Source organism: Schistosoma mansoni, chromosome 1, assembly GCF_000237925.1.
Source record: "Schistosoma mansoni strain Puerto Rico chromosome 1, complete genome".
NCBI classification, from domain to species: Eukaryota; Metazoa; Platyhelminthes; class Trematoda; order Strigeidida; family Schistosomatidae; genus Schistosoma; species Schistosoma mansoni.
The window spans coordinates 59651440-59679394 of record NC_031495.1 but is presented as its reverse complement, the minus strand read 5'-3'; the positions used below and the strand labels follow the sequence as shown (position 1 = coordinate 59679394).

At 33.5% G+C, this 27955-nt stretch overlaps 1 protein-coding gene across 1 annotated transcript in view; it reads left to right on the top strand.

Annotated features, from left to right (window-relative positions):
- Nucleotides 1-25285, top strand: part of Smp_121950 (hypothetical protein) — a gene marked incomplete at its 5' end in the record, with an annotated part of 39891 nt that extends 14606 nt beyond the window's left edge. The window contains 8 exons of the mRNA XM_018795048.1: nucleotides 1220-1402; nucleotides 7214-7324; nucleotides 9561-9693; nucleotides 11255-11583; nucleotides 16965-17245; nucleotides 19480-19666; nucleotides 22234-22719; nucleotides 24711-25285. Coding sequence (XP_018649399.1) covers nucleotides 1220-1402; nucleotides 7214-7324; nucleotides 9561-9693; nucleotides 11255-11583; nucleotides 16965-17245; nucleotides 19480-19666; nucleotides 22234-22719; nucleotides 24711-24875 — 1875 coding nt within the window. The 3' untranslated portion in view covers nucleotides 24876-25285. The remainder of the gene's footprint in view (nucleotides 1-1219; nucleotides 1403-7213; nucleotides 7325-9560; nucleotides 9694-11254; nucleotides 11584-16964; nucleotides 17246-19479; nucleotides 19667-22233; nucleotides 22720-24710) is intronic.
- Between the last annotated feature and the right edge of the window lie 2670 nt (nucleotides 25286-27955).

The following is a 27955-nucleotide window of genomic DNA, read 5'->3' as shown; positions in this document are numbered from 1 at the left end:
TTGCCCTCATAACATGGTTTAGAACGTATTATAAAATTACAGAGTTATGGACAGTTCCTACATTTATTTAATTATTTCTATTCATTATGTAAACGACATCGCTTTCAATATTGTGTCAAATAGAGATTTCATTACGAAGCCATAACTAGTGATTTCCAATCGTGATAAAGAAATCACACTAATGTTTTGCAGTAACATTCGTAATACGCCAAGTACAGTCGATTATAATTCCAATTAACCAAGTATGTAAGTATTATTTAGCGAAAATGTGTAACATCTACAACTATGTAGCGTGACTACAAACACTGTATGACTACAGTCTTACAAGTCAATTTTGAAGAGAGTAAGAAAAAGTATTTGAACAGAATGGCATGAATTCATCCAAATTCTAATCAGATGCTAATTACAAATAATAATTCAACATTAAAACTATGGATACTTCTATAAGTCACGTTTTAATATATGAATATATGCAGTAATAATGGATCAAAGATCCAGAATAAAGTTAGTGACATTGAAAGAAATGATGCAAATGAATATCATGTACAAAGTAAGATTAAAGAACAACAAAAGTAGAGACCAAAGACATTAGAGTTCAACATTGATTGAAATAACTACACACAGGTTATTCATAAATAAGAAGTACGTGAATTGAAATCGGTCAGTTTGAAAAAAATGGAACGATGAATAAAATCAAAGTAGAACAACACATTTAAGCGAACACTATTGTTTTCAATTAGAGCCCTATCAAGCTTTACTCTAATATACAAGAATATCAGTATGCACATATGGAAATATGAAACAAATCAAGACAGTTTATGACTCAGTGATAACAGTGGTATAGATTACATAAATAAAAATTGAGCAAAAAGTAAAAATCGGTAGTGTTATGACAAGCGTACTGGTTGCTTTAAGAATGACAAAGGCTCAAATCAATGTTCCATAATGAAAAGTAGGTCATCGACTTAAAAAAACTAGACCCTGAAATAACATTCTTTGAAAGTCATAGAACTACATAATAAGAGGCATTCAGATAATTGAACAGCGGAGCGGGTCAAATAATGGTAAAGTAAGAGTAATATTACTAACGTAATGAAGTGTTTCTAAATGTTTTGATAAGTTTTATATATATATATATATATATATATATATAATATATTTATATGAAAATTAATATTCACACCTAGATTTATCGAATCTATATGATGATTTTATCTAGGGAATGAATAATAGTAGTATTACTCAGAATAATCCATTTTCACCAAGGAATGCAACTCCTACTGCAGAAACCAGTGCAATCGATGATTCACCTAGTATGATGAGAAGTGATGCAATATCTCCTAGTAAGTTTAGAACTATTCAGACGCCATCAAAAGAAGTTACGGGTAATAATCAATATAAAGTAAGTCTAGATTATTGTTAAATTCATCTAGTATAATATTTCCTTCAGAGCTGAATTAAAATTAATTTGAATGTTAATTTTATTTATCCATCTAATATATTCATGCACAAATCTGAATTTCAAATACCAAGTGAGGTTTTGTACCAATCAAGAGGTTAGAGAAGAATAGGAGGATGGAAATAATTTACCAGTTGGAATTATGAAAGATAATTATCCACTTGACAAGTGTGAAGAACAATGAAAAACGTAAAGGTCACAATAACAAATAAGTGATAAACCTGAGGAAGGCTGATAATCATAACTGACCACGGTTAACCAAACAACTTCAAGTACTAGTATACAGCTTAGGTAAATCACTTTGTCCCAAAAGAAATTTCCTTCCCTCAATTCTATTCATTTTCATTCAATGGCACAATGAGTTATTTTAATTATCCGAAGAATTGCAATGGGTCTCTTCGTTCTTCCATCAAGCCTGCTATAACGAATGTCAGAATCGATTTTCTGCAAAGCTGTGTAGACAAACATGATTATCCGAGACCAGTTTTCAAAACATTACGTCAAGCCCACATCCATCTGAATCACCGTTCTTTGAAACGTCTGACCCTGTATTATATTGATGAAGTTAAATCAAGGACATCAGAAATGGGACGAAATATTTCATTACAAACACATGCACTATATGTTTTGTCGGTAAATGAGCATGTTGGGTTCAAAGATTATATTGATACAGTTGCTAGAAATCTTACAGAGGATTTGAACTTGAGGGAACGCTGGAAACGTATTTATTCAATTACTCCGTTGTAATATCATCGACTATTCAACTACAGGCATTACCACCTGGTCCTAAATTTCGTAATAAATCAACTATCATTATTACAGTCAGAGCTAAAATCGAGTTTGAAAGCCTCATTTGTTAGGCAAATGACCATATTCTAGTATCCAATAAAGACTATGAGCAATTCATAACAACTCCAGTTGACTGTTGTAATTAATATATAAAAACAATGCCTACAACTAGACGATCGCTCACAAAAGAAGATGAATCACAGTTATTTGATCTTCTGAGAAATCAGAATTTAGTGCTGTGTCGCCCAGATAAGGGTGCAGGAACTGTCCTTATGGATCTTCACGACTATGCTATTAAATTATCCTCTACATTATCCAATACTGTTAAATTCTCCAAAGAAACCATTCAAATAGATGCAACTGATAAAACAGAACAGATGTTAACTAAAATCCTAAGGAAGATAAAGGATGAGTCTATTATCAATTGCGACCTCTATGAACATTTTAGACCATCGAGTTCTATTTTACCGAGACTATATGGACTCCCAAAATTTCATAAGAATTATGTCTCCCTATGTCCTATACTTGATATGAATAACTCCCCGTATCATTTGGTTGCTAAATGGTTAGCTGATATTTTACAACCCTTTAAAAATCACATCAATAAATATAACTCTCTAGATTCATTTGATTTTTTCGACTCAATTAGAAATATCAATGTAAATGGTAGGAAAATGATCTCACTAGATGACACTTCTCCCTTTACAAATGTTTCCCTCACAGAAACTACATGTTTTTATGTGACTATATTGAAAATAACAACCTTGATATTTGTATCGCAAGACACTATTTAAAAAAGCTACTTCTACGATGTAGTCTCAATGTGTCATCCAGATTTAATAATGATTTCTGTAGACAAACTGATGGAGTTGCAATGGTGCGGTACTTCGACCATTAATTGAAGGATTTCAGTGATTTAAGAGATATATGTGTGATACTTTCGCTAATAATAAGGAAGATATTGAGCTCAACGGAGTTTTGAATAGATTTAATATTTGTCATCACTCAACTCAATTCACATTACAAGAAGCGGACGAGGAATTTAACTTTCCTGATGTCCTGTTGGAAGGAAGGTCAGATGGTTCCTCACAGAGATCTATGTACCTAAAGCAACCTGGAATGGTCAGTATACGAATCTTCATGGCTGGATCTCGTTGAGTAGAAAGAGAAACTTAATTCACCCTTTGTCCTCGAAGACCAGGCGAATATGCTCTATTGACATGATAGATGATGAACTACTTCAACTTCGACGAACAAACATCAGAAATGACTATCCACTTAGATTCGTCTATGGAAACTGTACACCAGGACAATATTGTGAGAAAAACACCGAGAGTTGAACAGGAAAATATTTTAGAATAGGGTTGTGGATATGGCTTCCGAAATCTTGAATAAATGGATTACAAAATTGCTGAATACAAGATTGTATTCAGCTGAGCTACGTATTGTTTTCTCAAGACGGCCTACCATTAATGATTGTGTTTAGGATAAACTTCCGCTTTGGGCTACATCGATGTGTGTATCTAAGTTTACTTGCTCCTATGGGGCAGGTTTTATTAGCCGCATCAGCGATCACTCTCCAAATGCATCTCAAAACATTACCTGAAGTGGCTTTTAAAAGGAAAAGGCAAAACATTCACCAGTTCAATAAACTAGCACCTAATCAACTCTGGATACGCCGTCTCAAAAGAATCCTCCTTCAAAATAATATACACAATCAAAGGAACTGAATAGAGAAGAGGCTGAATCAAAACTTATGTAATTCTGAAGCGTTGGCTATACACCAATTCAAGTCTGAAGTGTGAGTGCTAGAACGATACGTTCAACCTCTCATCCTTACTTGGCCCTAATTCCCCCATGTAGTATGTTTTGATCTTATATTGCTTTTGTTATTGTTTTGTAATTTTAACCCGTAATCGGTTATTATTATCCTTTTTAATGATTATTACTCAATTGCTCTTCACACCTGTTAAGCGGATAATTATCTTTCATAATTCCGACTCGAAAATTATTTTCATCTTCCTATTCTCCACTAAACCCCTGATTACTGCACAACCTCATTTAATATTTGAAATCTCGAAACGCTTTACAATACAATTTTTTCTATTTTTCATTGGTCATGCTTAATTATTGATATACATGTATAAAAGCGTTTTTTAGCAAGGTTCTTTTTTAGGAGATGGGTTGCTAACTTCATGCCCAACCCGGGCTTTGGAATTGCAGTAACATTGAAAGGGCTTTAGGTGGAGTCATATCTTTGTTCATTTATTTATATCCATCACAATGATGAAGTTTCTGAAAAGAAATCTCCTTTGCTGAATTTTGTGTTTATAAGTAGTAGTTGTTACTCAGCATATGCAGTCCATCATCATCAATTTTTCAGTAAGTAAATCTAGAATAGGTTCCACGATTGAACTAAATCACAGATCGTAGGTCTTCAAACGCAATTACCTGGTAATGGAGTACGATTAAATATACATACACATACATCTAAAAAATGTAAATAGGTTAACGAATTTACGGATGTTGATTGTTCTATGATTTCCTGTTTTGGAAGGTTCAATAATATGCTTACAGATGAGAACCTTAATAGAATTTTTCGCCAATGAAACAAATTGTTATTTAGAAAATATTTAACTAAAATAATCTGATTACACGTTATTTGTAAGGCAAAAACTAGTTAACTAGGAATAAAAATGAAATACATTGAGTAAATGAATTGCTTCTTTTAAGCCTTTTATATCAAGTTGTTGTTATTCCCATATGACCAAACAATGTGATTGCATAATAAAACTTATTGAATGCTAATTAGTAGAAAAGTTGTTATCTAATTTTTATCAATGAAGATTACATAAGGATATTTTCGTTTACGTGAAGTTCTGTGGGAAAATCCATCTTAAATAGGGAGTAAGTACCGACCACCTTTAAGTGTTGAATTAGTTTTCTAACAATTAATCAATGATATTATTTCTTCCACTAAATATCTTTGGTTGGATACTGCCGACCTAAAGATTTGAAATCTACCAAAACTTTAACTCTAAATATGGTACATGACTGTAATAGCACTAAATAGTTAATTGTACTGTGACTTATCAAGATTAAGACGATTATATTCTTCTGCAGGTAACATTAGGAAGGTTTGACTTGATAATTTCGAATAAATTGAGCATAGGGTAGATTTTATAAATAAATAATATATTTTGTATAGTTGAGATCATAAGTCAATTGAAGCTAGATCACCATGGAAAACCTGGAAGCACTGGACGGCCGTTTCGTCCTATTGTGGGACTTCTCAGCAGTGCACATCCACGATCCCGCCTCGCACGAGCACTCAACCGGGAGACCACTGAGCCTGCATCCAACGGTATTAATGTCTAACTTTGTATCTAAAAAATAAATGGATAGATTAATTAATACAAGAAACCTAATGAAAATTTAGAGCATTACCTATGTGAATCTACGTTACCTTTTGGAGACATCATATAAAAAGGTGACTAAAATCATACATTACAACTAAAGCAGATGAAGTACAATAAATCCAGACATACATAACCAAAGTAAAATTGTAAATTCATAGGTGATGAGCTGAAATCAGACTGAATAGAAACATATTTTTACGTATTTTTTAAGTAGTCCCTCAGAATTAGGGCACGTGAAATTTAACATAAGTTTAATACCAGCAACATGATTTAATAGCATTAGTATTAACACTAATATTTTAATGGATAACATATAGTTTATTATGATTTAGTTGATAATGTGAGAAAATGAGAAATCTGATATGATATATTAAGTAGTATATTGTCTTGAAAACAGTATTTCATGTTTTCATATAACATTCAGATAATTTGTTTTTTTGTAAATGGTTACAAGCTATTTGTAGGATCCCCTGAATCTACAGTTTCTCTTAGTTCACATCTATTTTAGTAAGACTAATCTAGAATGCTTTTTGAGAACTGATAATTTCCTAATAAGATGAACCCATGTCCCTTTATGACATTAAAATGATACCACCTAACTGAAGCCAGGCTATAGGAAGTTAGTAATAAAACAAGACAATTTGAACTAAAGGTTACGCTAAATAGGGAGCTACAAAAGCTCATGACCCCCTAAATAAGCCTTTGTATTCATATCGAAAGAATTTAAAAATGAATCAGTGGCCATTTTTCTAACTGACTTCCCTAGCTTGTAAATGAAGACATTTTGTTTTATCTTGTAAATACTTTGCATCAATCTACAGAATTTTTTTATGAAGAACAGAAGAAAACTAACTCTCAAATAAACATTTTGATTTATGTTGACAGTAATCATCAAAACAAAGTCTGAGTTAAGGAGTTACTTTTTAAGTAAGCTAATCTATTTCACTAAGAATCTGTAGATCCCCAACGCAGATGATCTGTGTTGAATGATTGGGGGCCTACTTGGGTTGAACGGGAGTGGCGTGACCAACCAGATAACGTCCAAGTTATACCTCACGGTTAGTACCTAACATGGATGAACCTTTCGTCGTACCCAGGTACTATGGCTACTGTGGTATTGCAGAAATATATTAATAAGAGTAAGTACAAGGAATAGACTGCGATCACAAACGCCTGAGCCATTCCATGGCACGCAATTGATTGGTGAGCGTTGGTTGTCCTTGACCTTGACGAGGATCAGTAAAATGCCCTATATTTGATGGTCTGACTGCCAGATGATTTGGCGAGGGCCTCTAGACCTCTAGACTACTGACCTGGTATCTGACGGTGTTAATGTTTACTAAGAAATTATATACAGTTGAATCTGAAAATTTTTAACAACACATGTGTTTTTACTTCTTTTAAAACTAGGATGATAAAAGGACGCATACATAATGTAATATTCAACTAAAATTATCATTCCAGACCATGATAGTGTGATAAATTCATTTAAGTTTTAATTTACTGCTCCGTTCACTACTTACAATCACCTTTTTGTGTGTTTCAGACGAAACCAGATAAATATCTAAAGTCTTCTAATATTGTTATTGTTCATGCAGAAGATTCGACTAGTAATTACAATGACATTTATCCACGATTTACTGAAAGTTTAATGCATGTAAGTCAATTATAATTTTGTTTGTTTAAATTGTTATTTGCCTCCATTAATTAAAAATACCTATATCCAACTATATATCATATCAGTATGGGGTTGTGGAGATTGTGCTAATTTATTGAAATCATGAATTTATTCAAGATAAACAACCGTTAAAAACATGGAAACACATACATTAGAATTCTATTCATTAAAATATATAACCAATACCAGACGTAAATTATCAATTGTAGAACATTCTTACCAGTACTTTTCAGTAACTTCAGTTGGTTAGTTAAAGGTTTAAAATATTTATTTGTGGTATTTAGGTAATTCAAAAATTTTAAATAAATCCTGTTATGCTTCAGCTTAAAAGTTGAGTAACTAAATCTGTAGGTAGTCAAAAGACGTAAATAAAGTCAAAAAACGTGATTCACCGAATTTCATGTAATCAAATTGATGATACCGTCCTTATCATATGAAATGAGTGTCCTGGGTTTCAAACCTGGAAAAATCCGTAAATCTATACCGTTGCGTAGTCCAACTTCAAAAGGCATCAGTTTTCCACTAGGTTTCGATTCTGCTTTATATTTGTATGGACAGTTCAAATAAGACTGAGTGTTTTCATTAAAACTAGAATGAAACTAGTTTATCGGTTTTTCGAAGAGTATCCTTTAGTTGCTGAATGACAAAGTTATTTGACAATATAATTCATTGTATCGTTCGACCCTTTTGGTCTGTGAATCCAACTCTATTCACTACCTTTGACATGTTATCTAAACCGTACATTTGCTACACGTTTGTAACTAATTTACTCTTGGTTTTCATACGAATTACATGACAAAGGTAAAATGTTCTGTTGTTCACGTCTAGCTATTCTGATAACATGGTATCTTTCGAATTTACCACTCTTAAAGAGCACTAACATATTGAATTTACTCCTTCCATTCTTTTTACTCATATTTTAACTATTATTATCAATACAACTGTCAGCATAATAACTTGTTACACCATCAAAGAGTATACAACATTCTTACTTAAATTCTTCTATCTACACTAAAAACTACACTTTCAATTCCGTATGTTTTCAATTTGTGTTTGTTTTATGCTTAAAATTACTTTCTTGTTATTTGGTTAACATTTATGTAATTGGCCCAGAAACCATCAGAGAGAAAGGAATATTATGCAGTATTGTACAAACTCTATCAAAATTTAAAAGCACTTATTTAATTAAAAGTTTAAAAAAAGATAAAGGAAATAATATGGAAGTCAAGTTTCCGAATAATAATGGTAATGAACTCAAACAACATACTCAAAGACGTGATTTCATTGGTCAGTGATCAGTACAATAAACAGTTACGCCTACACAATGTAAAAAATAGTAATATCTTATAAAGGAATTCATACCTTCAACTGTTATTGTTTAACCACAAGGTCAAAGTATTTCCTTTTTGTTGGTTAAACTTATATGTTTGTGAAAGATGACAATATGATTCAGAAATAATTTATCTTTGAACTATATTATAACTGGTCAATCCAATATATTGTAACCAATCTCTATTAATCTCAGAGATTCTCTTTTAAACTATAAATTATTCTACATTCATGCTGTAAATTTGCTTGTGTAAAAACATAAACTTTTATTAAGTAAAAATGCCTGATGGTTTATATGAACTAAAGATATCTGTGAGTATTCTTTACCAATAATTTATTTCACTTTTACAATCTGCACCATTGCATAGTTCAATAAACATAGAGATTTCATAAATGTAAAGTTTAGTGGTCAGATATATCTTAAAATTTCATTTTGTGTTAAAAAGAGAATAGATCTGAAGGGGTTTTGTGGAGATTTCAGTATTTTCATAGTTGAAATCGTTCGTCAATTGAAGCTAGACCACCATCGAAAACCCGGAAGCACTAGACGGCCATCTTGTCCTATTCTGGGAGTCCTCAGCAGTGCGCATCCACGACCCCGCACTCGCGAGACTCGAGCCAAAAACCTAACAGTCTCGCGCTAGAGCACTTAACCGATAGACCACTAAGCCGTCCGGCATCCAACGGTGTTAATGTCTAACTGCAACCAATCCACGAAGAGTCCCATAATAGGACGAAACGGCCGTCCAGTGCTTCCAGGTTTTCCATGGTGATCTAGTTTCAATTGACTCATGATTTCAACTATGAAAAAGAAAATAATTAAAAATTGTTTATTACTTAAACCAATGTACATGTTTACCACTTTTCCAATAACTGTTTATCCTAGTCATATAAAAATCACAACGTGGCTGATTCACCACAAATGAATAATAGAAAGCATATACAATTAGTTTATGCTAAACCATCGAAATTGAGAAGGGATATTATGGCACATAATAACAATGAAAAAGTGTCACCAGGTAAGTGAAATTTCTAGAATTATTATTTGATACTATTCATCATGTTATTGACCGATGAGTATTTTCCTTTAAATTTCATATGAAATTTGTTAAAACTTTATCTTAAACTATTTCGATATGAAAATAATTCTACAATAAATCTAAGGTGAAACTCCGCCTGTAGCTCCTCCGGGGGCTACTGCCGATAAGTAAGTAAATCTAAAGTGTATTAGATACATTCTATCTTCCTAAGCACATAGCTTAAACTAAAATGAGTTAAATAACAATCCTAGAGGGTGATAAATACACCTTATTCAATTATATTAGAATGTACGGCTTAAGTAGAGATAAGTGGTGGCTAGTACTGTAATCCATAATGTGCGTTTCATACTATTTGAGACTCGTCACCTGGGTGTACCTGCATCTAAGAGTTGAGTCACGGAGTGGACACCAGTGTTTGTGACTAAAGGTAATATCAAGGCAATCCTAACAGGATACATATATACCAAAAGAGACCGATCAATTCCAATTCTAAACATCAATGGGAATATCCAATCAACCAATATAATATTAGATGTACGTCTTTGGAAGTCCTAAAAATTCCTAATTTCACCTAGATTAAGATTGCAAGTGCTAGGTAGTAGGAAATTTAACAAAAAGAACTAGAGTGATACAACTATTTGTTCTTTTTATATCAATTAGATTGTTCACAGTGTTTATCTGACTTCTTTAATATATACTATTTATATTGTCCAAAAAAATTGATGCCAATTTTATATTCAACTGTTTTATTTAAAGAAACACAAGGTCAGCTATCTAGTTGTTTTTTTCAAAAAAATTTAGTTATACTTTTCTTTTCATCCACAATGTTTGTTACTTTACTTATTATTATTGGCTTTATTCAGTATTATATTTTTGGTACCATATAGAATTCTCAGCACAATGTATTTCAACAAGTTTTCGTTTCTTATTTCATGGTCGATACTGACGATAAATATTGAATAGTCGCAAGTTAGATGTTAGCAGTCCAGTAAAATGACATCTAAGTAATGTTCTTTTCGCTGCATATTGCCAGTAACCACGATATCTCTGATTTGGAATTTTATAACTGAATGGATTATGCGATTAATAGCCATAATGATGGCTTTATTTAGACTCAGTAGTTCAATTGATACGGTGTCAGACGTTTGAAGTGAAAGTCATTTCGTCTGAATCTCAATAAGAACTTAAACTTTGAGATGAAAGTATATCAGGTTGATGAGTTTCAGATAAGACCAAAAGCTGATAGCTAATATCAACATTTTGTTAAAAAATAATATCCTAAAGAGTTGAAAGTTTAATGACAATGTTAAGTAGTTTTATTCTAAATTTTCAATTTTTAGCCATCTGATTTAAATTGTCCATCAGAAATATCTTCCATTAGCCTCACTATATATAATTTCTTAATAATTTCAGATCGTTTAAAGCTTACACGTAACTGAATGTGCCGAAATTAGACAGGTTTCAATCGATTTATCATTTTTGTAACTAATAATAAACTAAATATATTTTTCTTCATCATATGTTATTCTTTTATTAATAGTGAAAATGAGCAATGCACCTGTAACTCATGCAGCACCTACAGGAACTAAAACAACATATTCGTTTAATGACCATTTCATAATTAAAAAACCTGATCTAAGTGAAATACCTGAACAAAAGCTTGCAATTTTATCTAATCAATTTGGTGAACTTAGTGATTCTGTGGAACGTGTTATTATTCGTATATTCGATTCAGCTGTAGTTCCAGGTGGTGCACTACGTGGTGTTGTTTATATATGTCTTAAAGAACCAATTAAATTGAATACTTTAACTGTTACCACAGAAATGATTACTAAAACAATATCTTCAGATGAGAAACAAGATATGGAGGTAAAATCTGCTAATGTTATTAAGACGTTTACCATAATTTATTGGCAAACATCTTTAATTTATTTTATCACTGAAATTAGGCATAGTAGATGGAATGTCTTTCGTTCTGTAACCAGTGTAACATATAGACAAAACAACTGTCAAGTAACTAACTGCATATAAATCAGGATGAATATAAGAGATGAGGATGAAATGGAAGTATTACTTGATTATCTGATCTATCATCTAAACCCAACTTAACACTTCTGGGTGGACTAGTTACGATAGAAATAATACGACTTAAAAACACAGAAATTACTCAGTACCTATGTTTTAATATGAATTTAGGATTGCTCGTAAAATGAAATGTTTATGCGGAAATCGTTAGCTTGGAATGTTAGTTAAAACAAATTTCATTGCTGAATGAAATTATAAGATGAATAGTCTCAATGAATATGGATAATATCGGGTGAGAGAAATGATCAGATTTAAGTGAACGAGAACACAAGTGAGGACAATCGAATGCATTTGAACACAAAATTACAGAATCTCTTAGTAAAATCTTAGAACCATACAGTAAATTCTTCATTTGCAAAATGTCAATCAATCGTCTCAGACTTGATTGTTCGTTCGTTTTTACACCAATCATTCTATGTTCTCGTTCTCTTCTCTTCGGTCTTCTTAATCTTCTGTCTCCGAGCATTTCATTTTCGATTGATAATACATACATATCTGTCAACATCAGTAGCACACACCACAATATGATTACAAATGAGATCACACATTAGTGCTTGCCTCATGATGCAATTTGGTGATTTCCGCTATGTATGCCCTATCCACTTCCAACGTTTTTTCCTAATTTCCTCCTCAGCTCAAAGCTGCTTTTTTATCCCCCACAGTAGACTGTTACTGATGGTATCCGGTTAACGAACATTCAGTACCTTACGTAGACAATTGTATATAAATACTTTTACAGTTTTGATGATGGTTGTAGTAGTTCTCCAAGTTTCAGCTCCGTACGGTAGGACTGTCTTGACGTTCATATTGAAGATTCTCACTTTGAAGTTAGTTGACAGTTGTTTTGAGTTCCATATGTTCTTCAATTGCAGAAGTGCGGTCCTTGCTTTGTCAATCCTCACCTTTACATCTGCATCAGATCTTCCTTGTTCATCGATGATGATGTCCAGATAGGGACGTGAATGTTTCCACTTCTTTCAGAGTTTCTCCATCAAGTGTGATTTGATTGATGCTCTCTATGTTGTATTTAAGGGTCTTGCTTCTTCCTTTATGTATGTTAAGGCCTACTGATGCAGAGGCTAATGTTGCTACACTGGTTGTCTTCACCTTCGTTTGTTGGTGTGTGTGTGTTATAGAAGAGCCAGATCATTTGCGAAGTCCAAATCGTGTAGCTGTATCGAAGCTGTCCATTGTATTCCATTCTTTCCCTCTGATGTGGAGGTCGTCATAATCCAGTCAACCACCGGAAGAAAGAAAAAGTGTGAGAGTAAGCAGCCGTAAGGTAACATGGTGGTTGGAGGTGGTCAACAGGAAACCCTGGACCCGGGTTTCGTGCTACTTGGCACCCGTCAGCAAGGTGTACCTGTAATCTTGAGGGAACTGATGCTTGACACGCATGAGATTGGTCACCACCCAGTGATCAATCAATTGTGATTAGATCTCAGTCCTACAGGAGGTCGGTCGCGGCCTGAATAGCTCAGCGGTAACGTCTCTGACTGTGAAGCTGAGTGACACGGGATCGAATCCGCCAGGGAGCATCAGTTCCCTCAAGATTACAGGTACACCTTGCTGACGAGTGCCAAGCAGCACGAAACCCGGGTCCAGGGTTTCCTGTTGACCACCTCCAACCACCATGTTACCTTAATATATATAGTGCACGCATTGTCGAGCCACCTAGACTGGTGGCCACATTGCAACTTGATCGATAGCATTCGGTCAGCACTAAGGACTTGACACGCATGAGATTAATCACCACCCAGTGATCAATCAATTGTGAGTAAGCAGCCTTGTCTGACTTTGATCCTCACTTGGAATGCATTCATCAGCTGTCCTCCATACACGCCTTTACAGTGTGATCAGTCGTATGAATTCCGTATGATGTTGACGATTTTCCTAGCTATTCGTATCATAGTGTCGAAGACGTTTCCATAATGTCCTCCAATCCACACTGTCAAATGCTTCCTCATATTGAAGGAAGTTAATGTACAGTGGCGAGTTTCGCTCAACCGACTGTTCAACGATGATCCGTAGTGCCGCAATTCGGCCTGTGAACGACCGATCCTCACGGAATCCGGTCTGTTGATCTCAAAGCTGGGCGTCTACTGAATCTTTCATACTATTCAACAACACTCCGTTAAAAACTTTTCTTGTTACCGATAGGGGCGTGAAGTCCCTGTAATTCTAAGACTTGCTCAAATCTTTCTCTGATGTCTTGATGAGATATCCGTCTTTTCAGCCTGTCGGCGCTCATCCCTCTTCCCAAATCTTCCTGGAGAGGATATGGAGCACATTTGCTCTTACCCATCTGTCTGACTTCAGTGCTTTAGCTGGCTTGTTATCTGGTCCCGCTGTTTTCCCATTCTTGATATGTGTGACAGCCATCCTGATTTCTTCGATCTTTTATAAGGTGACATCGATAGAAAGGTCTGTAGGTGTTGCTCCTTTGTCCAGTATGTTTAATGGGTCCAGTCGACTCATGAATTATTAGAAGTCTCCTACCGACCTGTTTTCTTGTTCTAAAACTTCAGTGATTGGTTTCCTTTTTTTGTTCTTGACTAGTAGCTACGGCTCACCATATTTTCCTGCTAGCTTCTTCGTTACATCGTATAGTTGTCCAATATTTCCTTCTCTTACAGCTATTTCCACTGTCGTTGCTGGGTCTTCCACGTATTTCTGCTTGTCAAGTCTAATTCTGTTCACCACTTGCTTGTTTGCTTCTGCGTATTCAGCTTACGCCTTGAATTTCTCTGTTCTTGTTTGACTGTTTTTAATTCCTATCTTTTTTTTCTTCATCCTTTGTCGAATCCAAAGCAGGGCTTCTATAGAGATGCATTCCTTATGATGATGCTTTTTACGACCCAAAACCTCCTGACACTTTGAAGTTAATTCTTCTCGGATACGTTTCAAGTTGCTTCCCACAGTAGTTTCTTCTTCTTTCAGTAGATCCTTTAAGGCTTGAAAGCTGTTGTTGAGAGTTATCTTGAATTGGTCAGTATATCGAATGAAGGCTGTATTGAACATTTGTACCGCTGTTCCTTCAGTTGTCCAATATTTCTTTAGCTTCAGTTTCATCTTGGCCACAACCAGGCGGTGATGTGAAGCTATATCAGCTCCTCTCCTGGTTCTCACATCTTACATTGTCTTTCTGAATTTCTTATTGATACAGATATGATCTATCCGGTGAGATCCATATTGTTTTGTGCATGCGTTTGTGTGTGAATATCGGGCCGCCTATGACTATTTTGTTGAATGCGCACAAGTCTGCAAATATCTCAACATTCTCATTCCTTTCTCCCAGTCCATGTTGTCTCATGATACCTTTATACCTGGTGTTGTCAATTCCATCTTTGGTGTTTAGATCTCCCATCAGAATGGTGAGGTCCTTTCCTGCGCACTTAGCTATGATTGATTGAATTCTCTCGTAAAACTGATCTTTATTGCCGTCATTGTCAACATTGATGGGTGCATAACACTGGATAAAATTCATCGTGATTCTTTTCTTCTTTGTTTTGAATGATGCTTTGATGATCCTGGATTCATAGGATTCTAACCTATAAGTGCACATTATGCTACTTTAGATAGCATCAGAGCAACTCCCTGAGTGTGTGTAGTATTTTCATTTTCGTGACCAGAGTACAGCAGCATCTCTCCCAAATCTACCCTTTGCTGTCCATCTTGAGCCCAATGTGTTTCATTGATTCCGAGCACCGTCAAGTTGTATCTCCTCATTTCCGTTGCTGTTTAACTGGTCTTCCAGGTCTCCCACATTGTCCATAAATTCCACGTACTCATATTAATTGTTGCTTTGGTTGTTCTACTGGGTATTGGCCTCGTAGCTTCCGAATAACTTCGGCTTCCATGAAGAGCTGCAGGCGGACTTAAGGAATAATAGATTGCAGTGATTGCTAACTTAATCATTTATGTGTTTGTATGATAACTGATTATTTCAACAACATGATACAAAGATACATGAATAGTATTAAAAATAGCAATAATATGTGAATAAGTTTTAGTTATGAAAACACAAAAGAGGATGACTGTATATACATTAATCATACTACATCATCCTATAATTGAGATGACTACTGGCTTATTGATCCTGAAGCTGGAAAACTTAAGAGAATTGATTAAACACATTTCTATTTCGTACAAAGATCCTTTTTTATTCCGAATGAATAATACTTTTGCCGCTTATGGAAGTTTAAGTATGAAAGACTTTGGAAAAATTACTAACCCAATAAACTCCTGAGAATGATTGGTTTATACTATTCCCTACGAACAGTTTGAATTAAATGGACATGTATTTAACTATTTAATATCTTAACTACACCTTTACTTAACCACCCGGGAAGTTATCCACAAGCACAAAAACGTAAATTCCTATAACTTCGGCCGATCTTATTCACTATGTAGTTGATGAAATTCGCTCTTAGGATGTCTAGATCAATACTATATTAATCAAAGAAACAGTTAATATACGCTTCCTGCAGCTCATCCAAGTGTAAACCAGAAATGAATTATTTTCTTTATAAGAATCATGATAAGTTTTCCTATTATATTATTTTCATATAATGTATCAAATTGGGATTTCTATACCTTTTACCAAAACGCTGATAAGTATAATAAGTAAACTATTCACATTATGTGACAAACTTAAATCTAGCCATGGTATGAAATTCATCAAATAGACTCCATTTATGGAATGTATTATAAGGTGATTTTTATAAAGTAACATTCTATAACGACGTGTTTTATGTAGATTAGAATAATGAACAAACTATCGCTGGAAATTTGTCTACTAGTGAGTAATATTATTAAAGAGATCTTGTTAATTGAATTATGAGAGCACGAAATCAGATGTCACTGAGTTTCTAAGTTAACTCTCTAATCAGACATACATTTTCACTTATGGTAGCAGCTAAATCCCATTACTAAGAATAAAATGCATTTCAATATCAAGCTGAACACCTTCAAATGTATATATAAGTAACATGAGCATACAGTACATGGAATAATGCGAGCATCTACAGCTTGTGTTTAAAACAGTCGAACAATTTACCGTCATTCAAATATATTTTACCTAAAAGTATTCATCAAATTTGTTTATATGATTCATTAAATGTTTGTGCTCACCTAACTCAACCTTCCTACATTTACTATTTTAGAAACGAATACCTATATCATATACTGTTTTGACAGACGACCCATCACTTGGTAAAAGAATGCCTATACGTAAATTTACTTGTCAAGAACCAGAATTTATTCAGTCACCAGTTAAAGAAGTTAATCTTAGTGATCCATGTTTCTCACCATTTATTGGACCCGTCCAACTTGCTCCAGGTGATCATGCAATTCCTTTTGCGTTTCCTCTTGAAAGTGATGCACATCCATCAATATTACTGAAGGGTAAAGTTGGTTTTAAACATGAAGTGGAAATTATTCATAGGTAAGATTAATTTTTCCCAGTCAAATTATCAAGCTGTTCTATAAGCTGTCATGATTATATTTCTATTGGGTATGTTTAATTTATTAAATATTGAGTTATTACTGGTAAAAGTGAACTGCCATATCAAACAACCGTTATGTAATTCAGATATACTTTAAATATTAACTTCATTTTGAAAATAACGGGAACTTAGCTCTCCACATAAAACGACTACTCTTATAGTGAACAAGAACACGAGTGGGGACAATAGAATGTATTGGTAAAAAATTACAGAATATCTCACTAAAATCTGACAACAATACAAACTATTAATCAATAGTTTCAATCTTGGCTGTTCCTTCTGTAAATATCAGTCCATCGTCTCTGATTATTATTGTTCATTCATTTACATACCCGTTCCCGTTCTCTCCTTATCGATCTTCTACTTATGTGGATATAAATAGCCCACACCACACTCTTAGTTTCGTAGACGACGCTTTATTTCATTTATTAATTATTTTGAACAAAATCAATAATTTTCCTTTGTATATATTTGAGTGAGATATCTAATAGGCTAGCCATAATCTATTTATTAGAAAATGTTCTGTATGTACGGAGTACAAAGAACGATCAACTGATGGCGTTATGTTCACTAAACCATATCATTCAATTGCTAAGCTCTACTACCATATTGTGGTGGACGCTACTCACAGGATTGTTTAAAAGTAGTATGCAGTGGAAAGTGGTGTCGAAGTTGCAACAATTTTCAGACGAAGTGAGCAGTTTCAATACATTGAAAGCTCGGTCTTGATAGAACACTTAGGAACCAGACGAGAAAATAGTCTAGATGGTAGAACATACCTAAAGATGCAAATGAACGATTGAAGGCTGTGAATACATATTATGTAAATACTTAAACATTATTATCATGACCTACATCATCAAACATGTATATATGCACGTTTGATAAGGTAGGAAGAGCTTTTATTATTCATCAAGTTATGAAAACAATGTAGTCAGACAAGCGTCAGTTAGTAACATTTACGAATGGTTGCCATTAAGGTCTGTTGCATTTATCTGTGCTCTAATTTTACGTGGTTATGGGAAGTTTTTGGTTTATTGTCTTCAAGTAAACAGTCGTAAACGAGGATTTGTTGTGATATGAAATTGATTTCAAGATAGCCAAATGTGATTGTGAAGACAATGAGCTCAACTGGTTCGCTCAATTTTTGCGTTACTGGGTTATTAGTTTTGAAAGTTTTTAGTCAAAATCCCCAAAATACTTTTTAAAACCAATATTTTATAAAAGACTGATTCATCAAATTCTATGATTTATTTATTCTTATTGAGAGTCAAACTTGAGGACTTCATATTAAACTCCGAACATGTTAAACAGTGAACCAAAGGACTATGATAATTAGCCTAAAGAAAAAATGTTTCAAATAAAGAAACTTTCTTATCACTGGTTTACACTAGTTAGTTGACCAAATGAGATGGTTCCAGTTAATTAGAGATGAAATGTTGTCAGTTCACCCAGGCACATGTTCTAGGCTTACAGAATTTCAGTTAGATCCTCATCAGGCTTTACCCTAATATGCAGTAATATTTTTATGTATATATGAAATTACTTATTATGTTTATTTATGTAATCTATTCCACTGTTAACACTGACTCATAAACTGCCTAGATTGGTTTAGTAATTTTCTATATACTGTATATTGTATATTAAAGTTTGATGAGAATGTAAATGATAAATCATCTGACTGAACTCTTGAATCGGTTTCTCAAGATCAACTAATAACTCCAGGCTTCATCTACACAACAACTTCAACAATACAGAAAAGATGCGAAATATGGAAAGAACGTTTTACTGTAAGTTTTATTTATGTACAGAGAATTCAAGGTATTAATAGTAGTTTAGGTAGCTTTCAGCTTCTGGAAGGTTCTGGAACCCTTTTAAACATAGAAGCAGGAAAAGTAATTATCCAGTCAGAAATGTGGCACATGACTCTTCATTTTCTGGAGGTTTCTGAGAAACTTCTACTCAAGGCTGATTAGATAAAATGTACCATAGAGTTTTTAGGATCCTTTCGGGTTTCTTTCGACAAATTTCCTGGGTCTCTCCAACACTAATTAAAAACAATATCGTTCGCTTAAATATGTTGTTTTAATTCACAATATGGGAATTCCTGAGATTTTTAAGAATTTCGCCCTTACTGTTTACTGTTATTTTTTCATTAATTTTTGTACATTAGATATTATGTCTATGCATCAATGAGATTGAGTCGACCAGATGAAAATAATTCAGTAACAATTAGTACAGACAATTTAAATATCAAAGTTCTTAGTTGTGGTCCACCGAATTATACACTTTCAAATGGTGAACGAATACCAGCTATCATGAAAACATTTACGATGGAAAATAGACAAATGTTAATACAGGTATAATTTGTAAACATAGTTTTTATTATCTTTATTATTATTCGATAAATTTTTTTATCAGATAAAACCTTTTTCACTTATTTCTGATGTAATAGTTGAGATAATGAGTCAATTAAAACTAGACCACCATGGAAAACCTGAAAGCATTAAACGGCAGTTTTGTCCGATTGCGGGACTCCTCGGCAGCGCGCATCCAAGATCCCGCCTCACAGGATTCGAGCCCAGGACCTATCGGTCGTTCTGTTATTCATAATCATTGAAATAATATGACTATCTATGAAATTTTCACAAATTCTCAACCAAATTGGTATTTTTTTAAACGAAATTATGGTTTATTAGATACTACCTTAGTGAATACTACTAACCATAAATTTAAATTTATTTACTATTATTTTATTTTATTATTAATGGCTTCATTTAATACTATATTTTTGGTACAATACAGAATTCTCAGCACAAAGTATTTCAACAAGTTTCATTTCTTTATTTCTTGATTGATCCTGACGATAAATATTAAGCGATCGCCAGTTAGATGTTAGCAGTTCAGGAATCGACATCTTAATAATGTTCATCATTTTCAATGAATATTGTCAGCCACCACGATATCTTTGATTATACTTTTTTGTAACTTGTACAGCGAAATGTCGTAAACGTTTCATAAACGCACCGGAATCAATTATGAAATTAATAGACATAATGATATATTGAAACAAATGAAAACAGGCAATTTATTGAAATATCTGGATGGCAGGAACAGGTAGCCCAGATATTTGAGGCGACAAGTCTAATCAAAATCATATTGACGATTCAAATCAGTTTATATACCGTAAAAGATACTGAACGAATCATATCTATAGAAATCCTTGAGTATCAGTATCACTACCATATCTAACAACTATCACATGATGAATTCGATGAACAGAATTCGACAGTTGTGATTTCTTTTATTTGTTGTTTGAATTAGATTTTGATAATATTCTTCAAAATGTACAATGAAAAAACATCATAAGCAAACCTTCCAGGTGAAATATAATGTAATAACATCGAAAAGAATTTATTTAGATTACAAGTTTTCTATTCCATTAATTTCAGTTATAATCTTAATTGTAACATATGGAATAAATAACATATGTACTATCTCTATTGTAAATTATTTAGCCAATTTCAAATAATTCATATATTATTAAATACGTTTAATGATAAGTAAAATATAAAACCATTCAGTTATGTATGATTTATGCACACAATTATTTACAACAATCTGAATGAGAGAGAGAGATTTATGCCAGTTACTCCTAATGGAGCATAGGCCACCGACTAGCATTCTCCAACTCACTCTACCCTGGGCCTTCCTTTCTTGTTCTATCCAATGGTTGTTCATTATTCTCATATTTGTCTCCATTTCTCGGTGTAATGTGTTCTTTGGTCTTCCTCTTCTCATTCGGCCTTAAAGATACCATGTTAGGGCTTGCCTTGTGACGTAGTTAGGTAATTTTTTCAATGTGTGTCCTATGCACTTCCAGCGCTTCTTCCTGATTTCTTCCTCCGCTGGAATCTGGTTTGTTCTCTCCCACAGTAGGTTGTTTATGATAATGCCTGATCAACGGATCCGAAGTATCTTGCGTAGACAACTGTTAATAAACACCTGTATCTTCTGGATGATGGCTTTCGTAGTTCTCCACTTCTTCGCCTCATACAGTAGAACTGTCTTGACATTTGTATTGAAAATTGTGACTTTGGTTTTGGTTGACAATTGTTTTGAATCCCAGATGTTCTTCAGTTGTAAATATACTGCTCTTGCTTTGCCGATCCACGTCTTCATATCTGCATCAGATTCACTGTGTTAATCAATGATGCTACCCACAACGATTTGAATACTTTTAGTTATTTATCTTTACTAAAACTAATCAGTTTTTACATATTATTACAACCCCATTTGATATTCAATCTGTATTCCTTTTGATAATTTATATATGATCACTTTTCTAATATTTCCCTAGTATCATTCTATAAATTTTACCACAGTTTAGTAAATTTTCTAAATTGTTATTAAACGAATTTCAAATAAAAACACATAAGAATATGCTTTAATTCATAACCCTAATATACAAACTTCAGAAATTGAGAAATAGGGAATAAGATGTTACAAAAGCATTCAGATTTTTAAAAAAACATTGACTGATCATTTAGGAAAATATCAAAATTTGAATGACACCGTGTAGTTATCAGTATGGGGACTTTTGGAGCTTGTAGTATTTTAACAGTTAGATTCACGGGTGGATCTAAGTTAGATCACTATTGAAAACCTAGAGGTAGAGGAGTCCCATAGTTGTGATAAATGGTCGTTCAGTCCTTTTAATTTTTCACTGATGGTCCAGCTTAGATTGACTCCTGAATTCATCTGCTTTCTAAAATTATCGTCGAAAACTTTAGCAGTCTCTTCATCTTTCATGAGATTATTTTTATAAACTATTAAATGAAGTTAAGTTCGTTAAGCATTTGACTGTTTTATTTAGCTGATTAATTTTAACAAAATACGATTTTTAAATTTTTATTTTCAACTTCAGGTTGAAAATTTAATCTTTCAAGAGGCTGATGATATTAATATTTATTTATTTACGGATGAACCAGCTGGCATACGTTATGTTGAAGCTTATTTACTTCGTATATTTCATATACCTGGATTAAAAGTTTCTGATACGAAAGCATTACATAAATTGAAAAAGTATCCTCCCAATGTTTTTATTGATGGTCGTACAGAAAAAGTTACTTTTACTGAAAATCTACCCTTACCATACTCTGAAGCAGCTGAAACTGAAAGTGGACGATTATTTTCCAATTCACAATATTTACCAAGTCATTATCGTGATTTTCGTGTATCATGTGAATCTTTAAACTCAACAGAACAATCACAAAGAACATTACATTGTGATTCGTATAAGGACTTACCTAGAGATGCACGTAAAGCCGGTTGCCATTTAACTTTAAACGTACCAATCAATTCAGTTCCACAAAGCTGCTTAGAATCATTGAAGATAACTTATTATATTAGGGTAGGTTAATTGAAAGTAATCAAGTCATGTGACTATAATGTCATAATTTAACTTTGATTATCACATTTTGTCAGTTATTTTGTAAATGTAAGGCATAGACTTCTACTTAATTTACTCATACATAAAGAACTAAACTGTTTAATTTCATGTTTTCCAAGGAAAATAGAAATTTTTTTATATTTTACCATGTTATTTTCAAAAAATAACCTTTACTAAATAGGTATGCTTAAGTAACTTGGTAAACCCAATAATATGTAAAACAATCAGAGATGCAAATGATTTTGGTTTAATATCATTTTTATATAGAATTCATAGAGTATAATTAGCAATGAAATTCAGGATGTGCATTTCGTCTCATTTGGGAATCGTCAGTCGGAAGGATCGTCATTAGAATTGATGTTCATTCCGAGATTTGAACCCACCACCTTTTGTTTAGAAAGCCGATGCTTCATCCAATAAGATGCGGAATTCAGATAAACAATTGCCTGTGCAACATCACTTTATTGGTTCCAGTAGTTTAGGGGCAATAGAAATCTGGAAAAATAGTTAAAACACTGGTTAAACCATTTTGAATATAATGAACTGTTTTACTACTAGATTATTTTCACAGTCGAAGTCACGAGTCGATCTAAACTAGACCATCACTGGAAATTTGGAAGCACTGGATGACCATTTCGTTCTAGTACGGAACTCTTCTGCAGCGCACATCCACGATTCCACACCCAGGACTCCACGTCGGGACCTTCGGTCTCATACGCGAACGCTTAACCTCTATACCACTGAGTCAGCATCCAACGGTGTTTATGTCCATCTTCAATCATCTCACGATCTTGCGAAACCCTTCATACACTGTCTGAGGTTGACAACAGTCTCACAACTGACACGGTCTGGACTCCGCTGATTTCAGCTTCTCACTAGAACCACATGTGATCCAGTAGTTAGGCGTTTGCGTGAGAGACTGAAGTTATCGGGTTTGAGTCCTGTGTGGAGGTTCACGAATAAGCAGTGCAAAGAAGTCTCATGTTAGAAAATGCCATCTATTGCCTCCAGGTTTTCAGTGGTGGCCGACCTTAAATCGACTCGTGATTTCAATTGCAAAAATTCTACAATTTCCACAAATCGTCATACTGATATTAGATTATTGACAAAAGACACTCCTATTACTTACATTTGATAAGATTAGCTGGCAAGAAAATTGACAAGATGTGATACTATCATTGCTAATTGATTTAATTTAAGCTACCAATAAATTAATCAGACAGTAAATATTCATTTTCTTTGAATTAGACAATCTGTACTAATTATCCTAACTGATTCTTTTCTGTCTTCGTACTGTGTCTATTTTTCATGCTAATTTCTGATTACTTTTTATCAGCTGAACAATGGTAAACATCTGATTTCATTTATTCAACATTATAATAATTACCTTGGTATTATTTTGTAAATGACATCAACTGATTATCATTAGCTAAATCTATCCTAATTAAACCATGAATTTGGTTTATGTTAGTTTTTTAATATGTAGTACAGCTTAAAAATATACTTAGAATCATCTGTGATATTGTTATAGTTAGAGATTCTAATTGATGTCATGTGTTATATTATACAATGAGGGTTCCGACTACCTAATAAACTATCTATACGGTCACTGGGACTAGTGACTATAATTTATGAACAAACCAATCAGATTTAGGATAACAGGTTTTGGACTTTGGTGCGAAATTCATTCATCCACTTGGCTAAATAGCGTTTTGGCATTTTATCCGATGTCAGTTCGTGATGTAAAAGTTAAATATAACTCCTAAACTTGACCATTGACCGTAAATCATAATCCGTATTCTTCAGTTAGCTTTATAACCCTCATTTAACCCTAGTAGGTAGGTGTACATTTACAAGATCACATTAGCGTCGCTCATAAATTATAGTCTCATTGAATTTTCTTATTTTATCCATAAAAATAATCATCTTCTGTTGTACCTTACATTTTTCAGGTTCTTATACATGGTAAACGTAAAGTGATGGCTTATAGTTTACCAATATCAGTAGTTGAACAACGTTCTAAAGATTACAAAATGCGTTATTTGGGTGAAGGTAATCATATATACGATCCGGAATATTTAAAATTAAAACGTGACAGTAAATGTTCAGTTTCATAACATTTGGATACAAACAAATCTACTAATGTAATACGATTCAATTTTTAAAAAAATATTAGTAAATTTATCAACTATTAGTTACAACTTTTACACCCTTTTTTTCTAGGAGGAAAACTGAGAGAGAAAATCAATGTTAGATTCTTTTTTCTTCTTTTTTTTTTCTTTTATTGTCTTGAATTGGTGTTTGTCATCTACGGTATTGTTACATTGTCCATTTTGTTTTATTATGACTTTTTGATTTGGTTAGTTGGTTTGATTTTTTTTGTTTCATCTACTTAGTTAACTAAGTTTTTTTTTGCTATTAATAATAATCATTCGTGTATTCTTTATCATTATTTTATCGAATTCCTGATAAAAATATGTTATAAAAAGAGTGAATAATTTTCATTCATTAAAGTTAATTATCAGTTAATTCTTTTAATTAATAATTGATTATCAGAATGGGGTTGTGTGGAGATTTTAGTAATTTTATATAGTTGAGATCATGAGTTAATTGAAGCTAGACCACCATGGAAAACCTGGAAGCACTGGACGTCCGTTTCGTCCTATTGTGGGGCTGACTCCTCAGCAGTGCACATCCACGATCCTACCTCGCGAGAATCCAACCCAGGACCTACCAGTCTCGCGCCAGAACACTTAACCGAGAGACCACTGAGACGGCCAGCATCCAACGGTGTTGATGTCTAACTTCAACCGATCCACGAAATTGAGCAGCATATCCATCATTGTCTTAAGTGAGTTGATATCTCACAACAGGCCTGGTTGAATTCGACTGGTTACTGATTCTCGCTAGAACTCCAGGAAATATCTCTTGAAGTCAGTCACTAATGAGCAAATGATCATTATCAGAAGGGGGTTTTGTGGAGATTTTAGTAATTTTATAGTTGTATTGTTTCTAAAAGTATATGAAAATCATGCATGTAATATATAATTAACAGGTACTATGTAAATACTGTTGAATTAACGAAGAATATCATTGTCAATGAATTCTCACCAAGTTCTATAGGAATACATCTAAATTAATGATCAAATTAAAACTCAAATACCTCCTTTAAATTCATAGCTTATAAGTTAAAAACAATTTCTTAAGCAAAATATTCGTAAAACTATGTCTACCAAAATTAATCAAGCTGAGGGGTTGTCAAACAAAATAAAGTAATAAGTATTCTGAAATGGTAAATAGAATTTGTAGCTCAGGAAGAAGATTAGACTAAATTTGTTTTCTCTAAGCTGAGTAGTTTAAACGTTAGACTTCCATTGTTCTCCTAGATAAAATCATCAGCACAAAGTCCATAAAGGAATGAACTAATCAAATCTTTTCACGTATGACTAACAGCTTATTCTAATAACCAGGTGTTGTTGGGATTTGTCTTCTAGATGTATATTTCATTTGACTATCTACTCTTTTGATCTGATTTTCATCTCCATAGTTGTTCTTGATTTTACTAACTGGTTGTTAAACTAGATCAATTTATATGTTTATTGATTGCCGATTCACTTGAGCTCTAAATGTCTAGAAATTCCTAGACGTTCTTTATGTTACCTCTGTCTATGATCTAAAAATCCTACCAGTTGAGCATTTGTTCATGACTAACTACGTGCATTGATTTAAGCGAAAATAGGTCGTTGCATCTGGCAGCTAATTGTTATTCAAGTAAATCAAGATCAAGAGGGATATACTGTTTCTCGCACATGGTGTTTTATTGTCTAAGTGATGTTTGACTTTCACTTTTCTGCCATTCCATGTTTTAGTTTGGATAAGAGAGACTGAAATAATTTTGCTGTCTTACTACAATCAACTCCAACAATCCGGTTGTAATCTTCAGTCTATCTTTCACATATGTTAGGATAATCCTTTCTCTGATGGCGAGACTATAATTTATGAATGAGCCAATCAGAGGCATTTGAGGGATTTCAAAGTCACAGCGCTAATTTCAGTATCTGATGCTCATGTACAATCAGTTCACAGAGGATTTTAGAGAAGATGCGACAATTAAGTGGCTACAATAAATGGGACTACTAAGAAGTTTCTTTATTTGTAATTGCGGTAATCAATTGACTTGTAGACCTTGTGCAGGCTACCCTGATGATGTTATCTTTCGATGTAATGTATGTTAGAAGTCTGCTAAAATAGGAACTATTTCTCTCCATCCAGATTGAGACTAGGGCAAATTATAGCAATTGCTGCGAACTGTATAGTGAAAGTACCAGTATTATTGGCGGCAATATTCGCAGATGTTGCTGCAGCTCCGGCTGTTCTGAGATATGAGTGTTGTAGGGATATATACGTAATAAAAAGGAAAAACTTACACAACCAAAGTACATGCAAACAATATTGAAGCTATCTGGTTGAGGCTGAGAGAGTTTTTGTGACTTTATCGGGGCTCCAAAGACCGACTATTATGGAGCCATATGGATGAGTCCCTTTACCTTATGCATTACGATTTTAGAACCTTTGAACCTCTTTCTAACCATGACAATTTTCTGGACTATGTGAAAGAAGTGTATCCACTTTAATTCTTTGGTTTTGTATAATATTTTTTACTCTATACTCTCTGTATACTGATTGGCTAATATTTCCCAACGTCACTGGAGATGCGTTCAAAGGTCGTCCACAAATTATAGTCTCGCCAGATATTTTTCTGAGTTGTTCCCAATGTAGTTAAAGGTCTGATCGCCATCATATGATTAACGATACTTTTGAATTTACAGTTTCTCAGGTTTTTAAATCAAATCCAAGTTTGACAAATTAATCTGTTATTCGTATGTAGAAAATTTTGAATTGCTCACTTCTACCTGAATTTTGTGCCGATAATATTATTTAACAAGATAATAGAAACTTCACTATAGAACTATTTAGCTCATCGAATGAAACCCTACTTAAAACAATTGATACTAAGGTTGAAAAACTTGAGCTTTATGCACAGAAGAAATAAGTTCTGCAGCTTCTTTTACCGCGGTTAGCCTAAGACATAATAAGTCATTTGTAAGATGGATGGTGGCTAGCAGTGGAATCCAGGACTCACTTGTCGTCCTGTTGGAAACTCGTTAACTGGATGTATCTGAATCCCAGAGTTGAT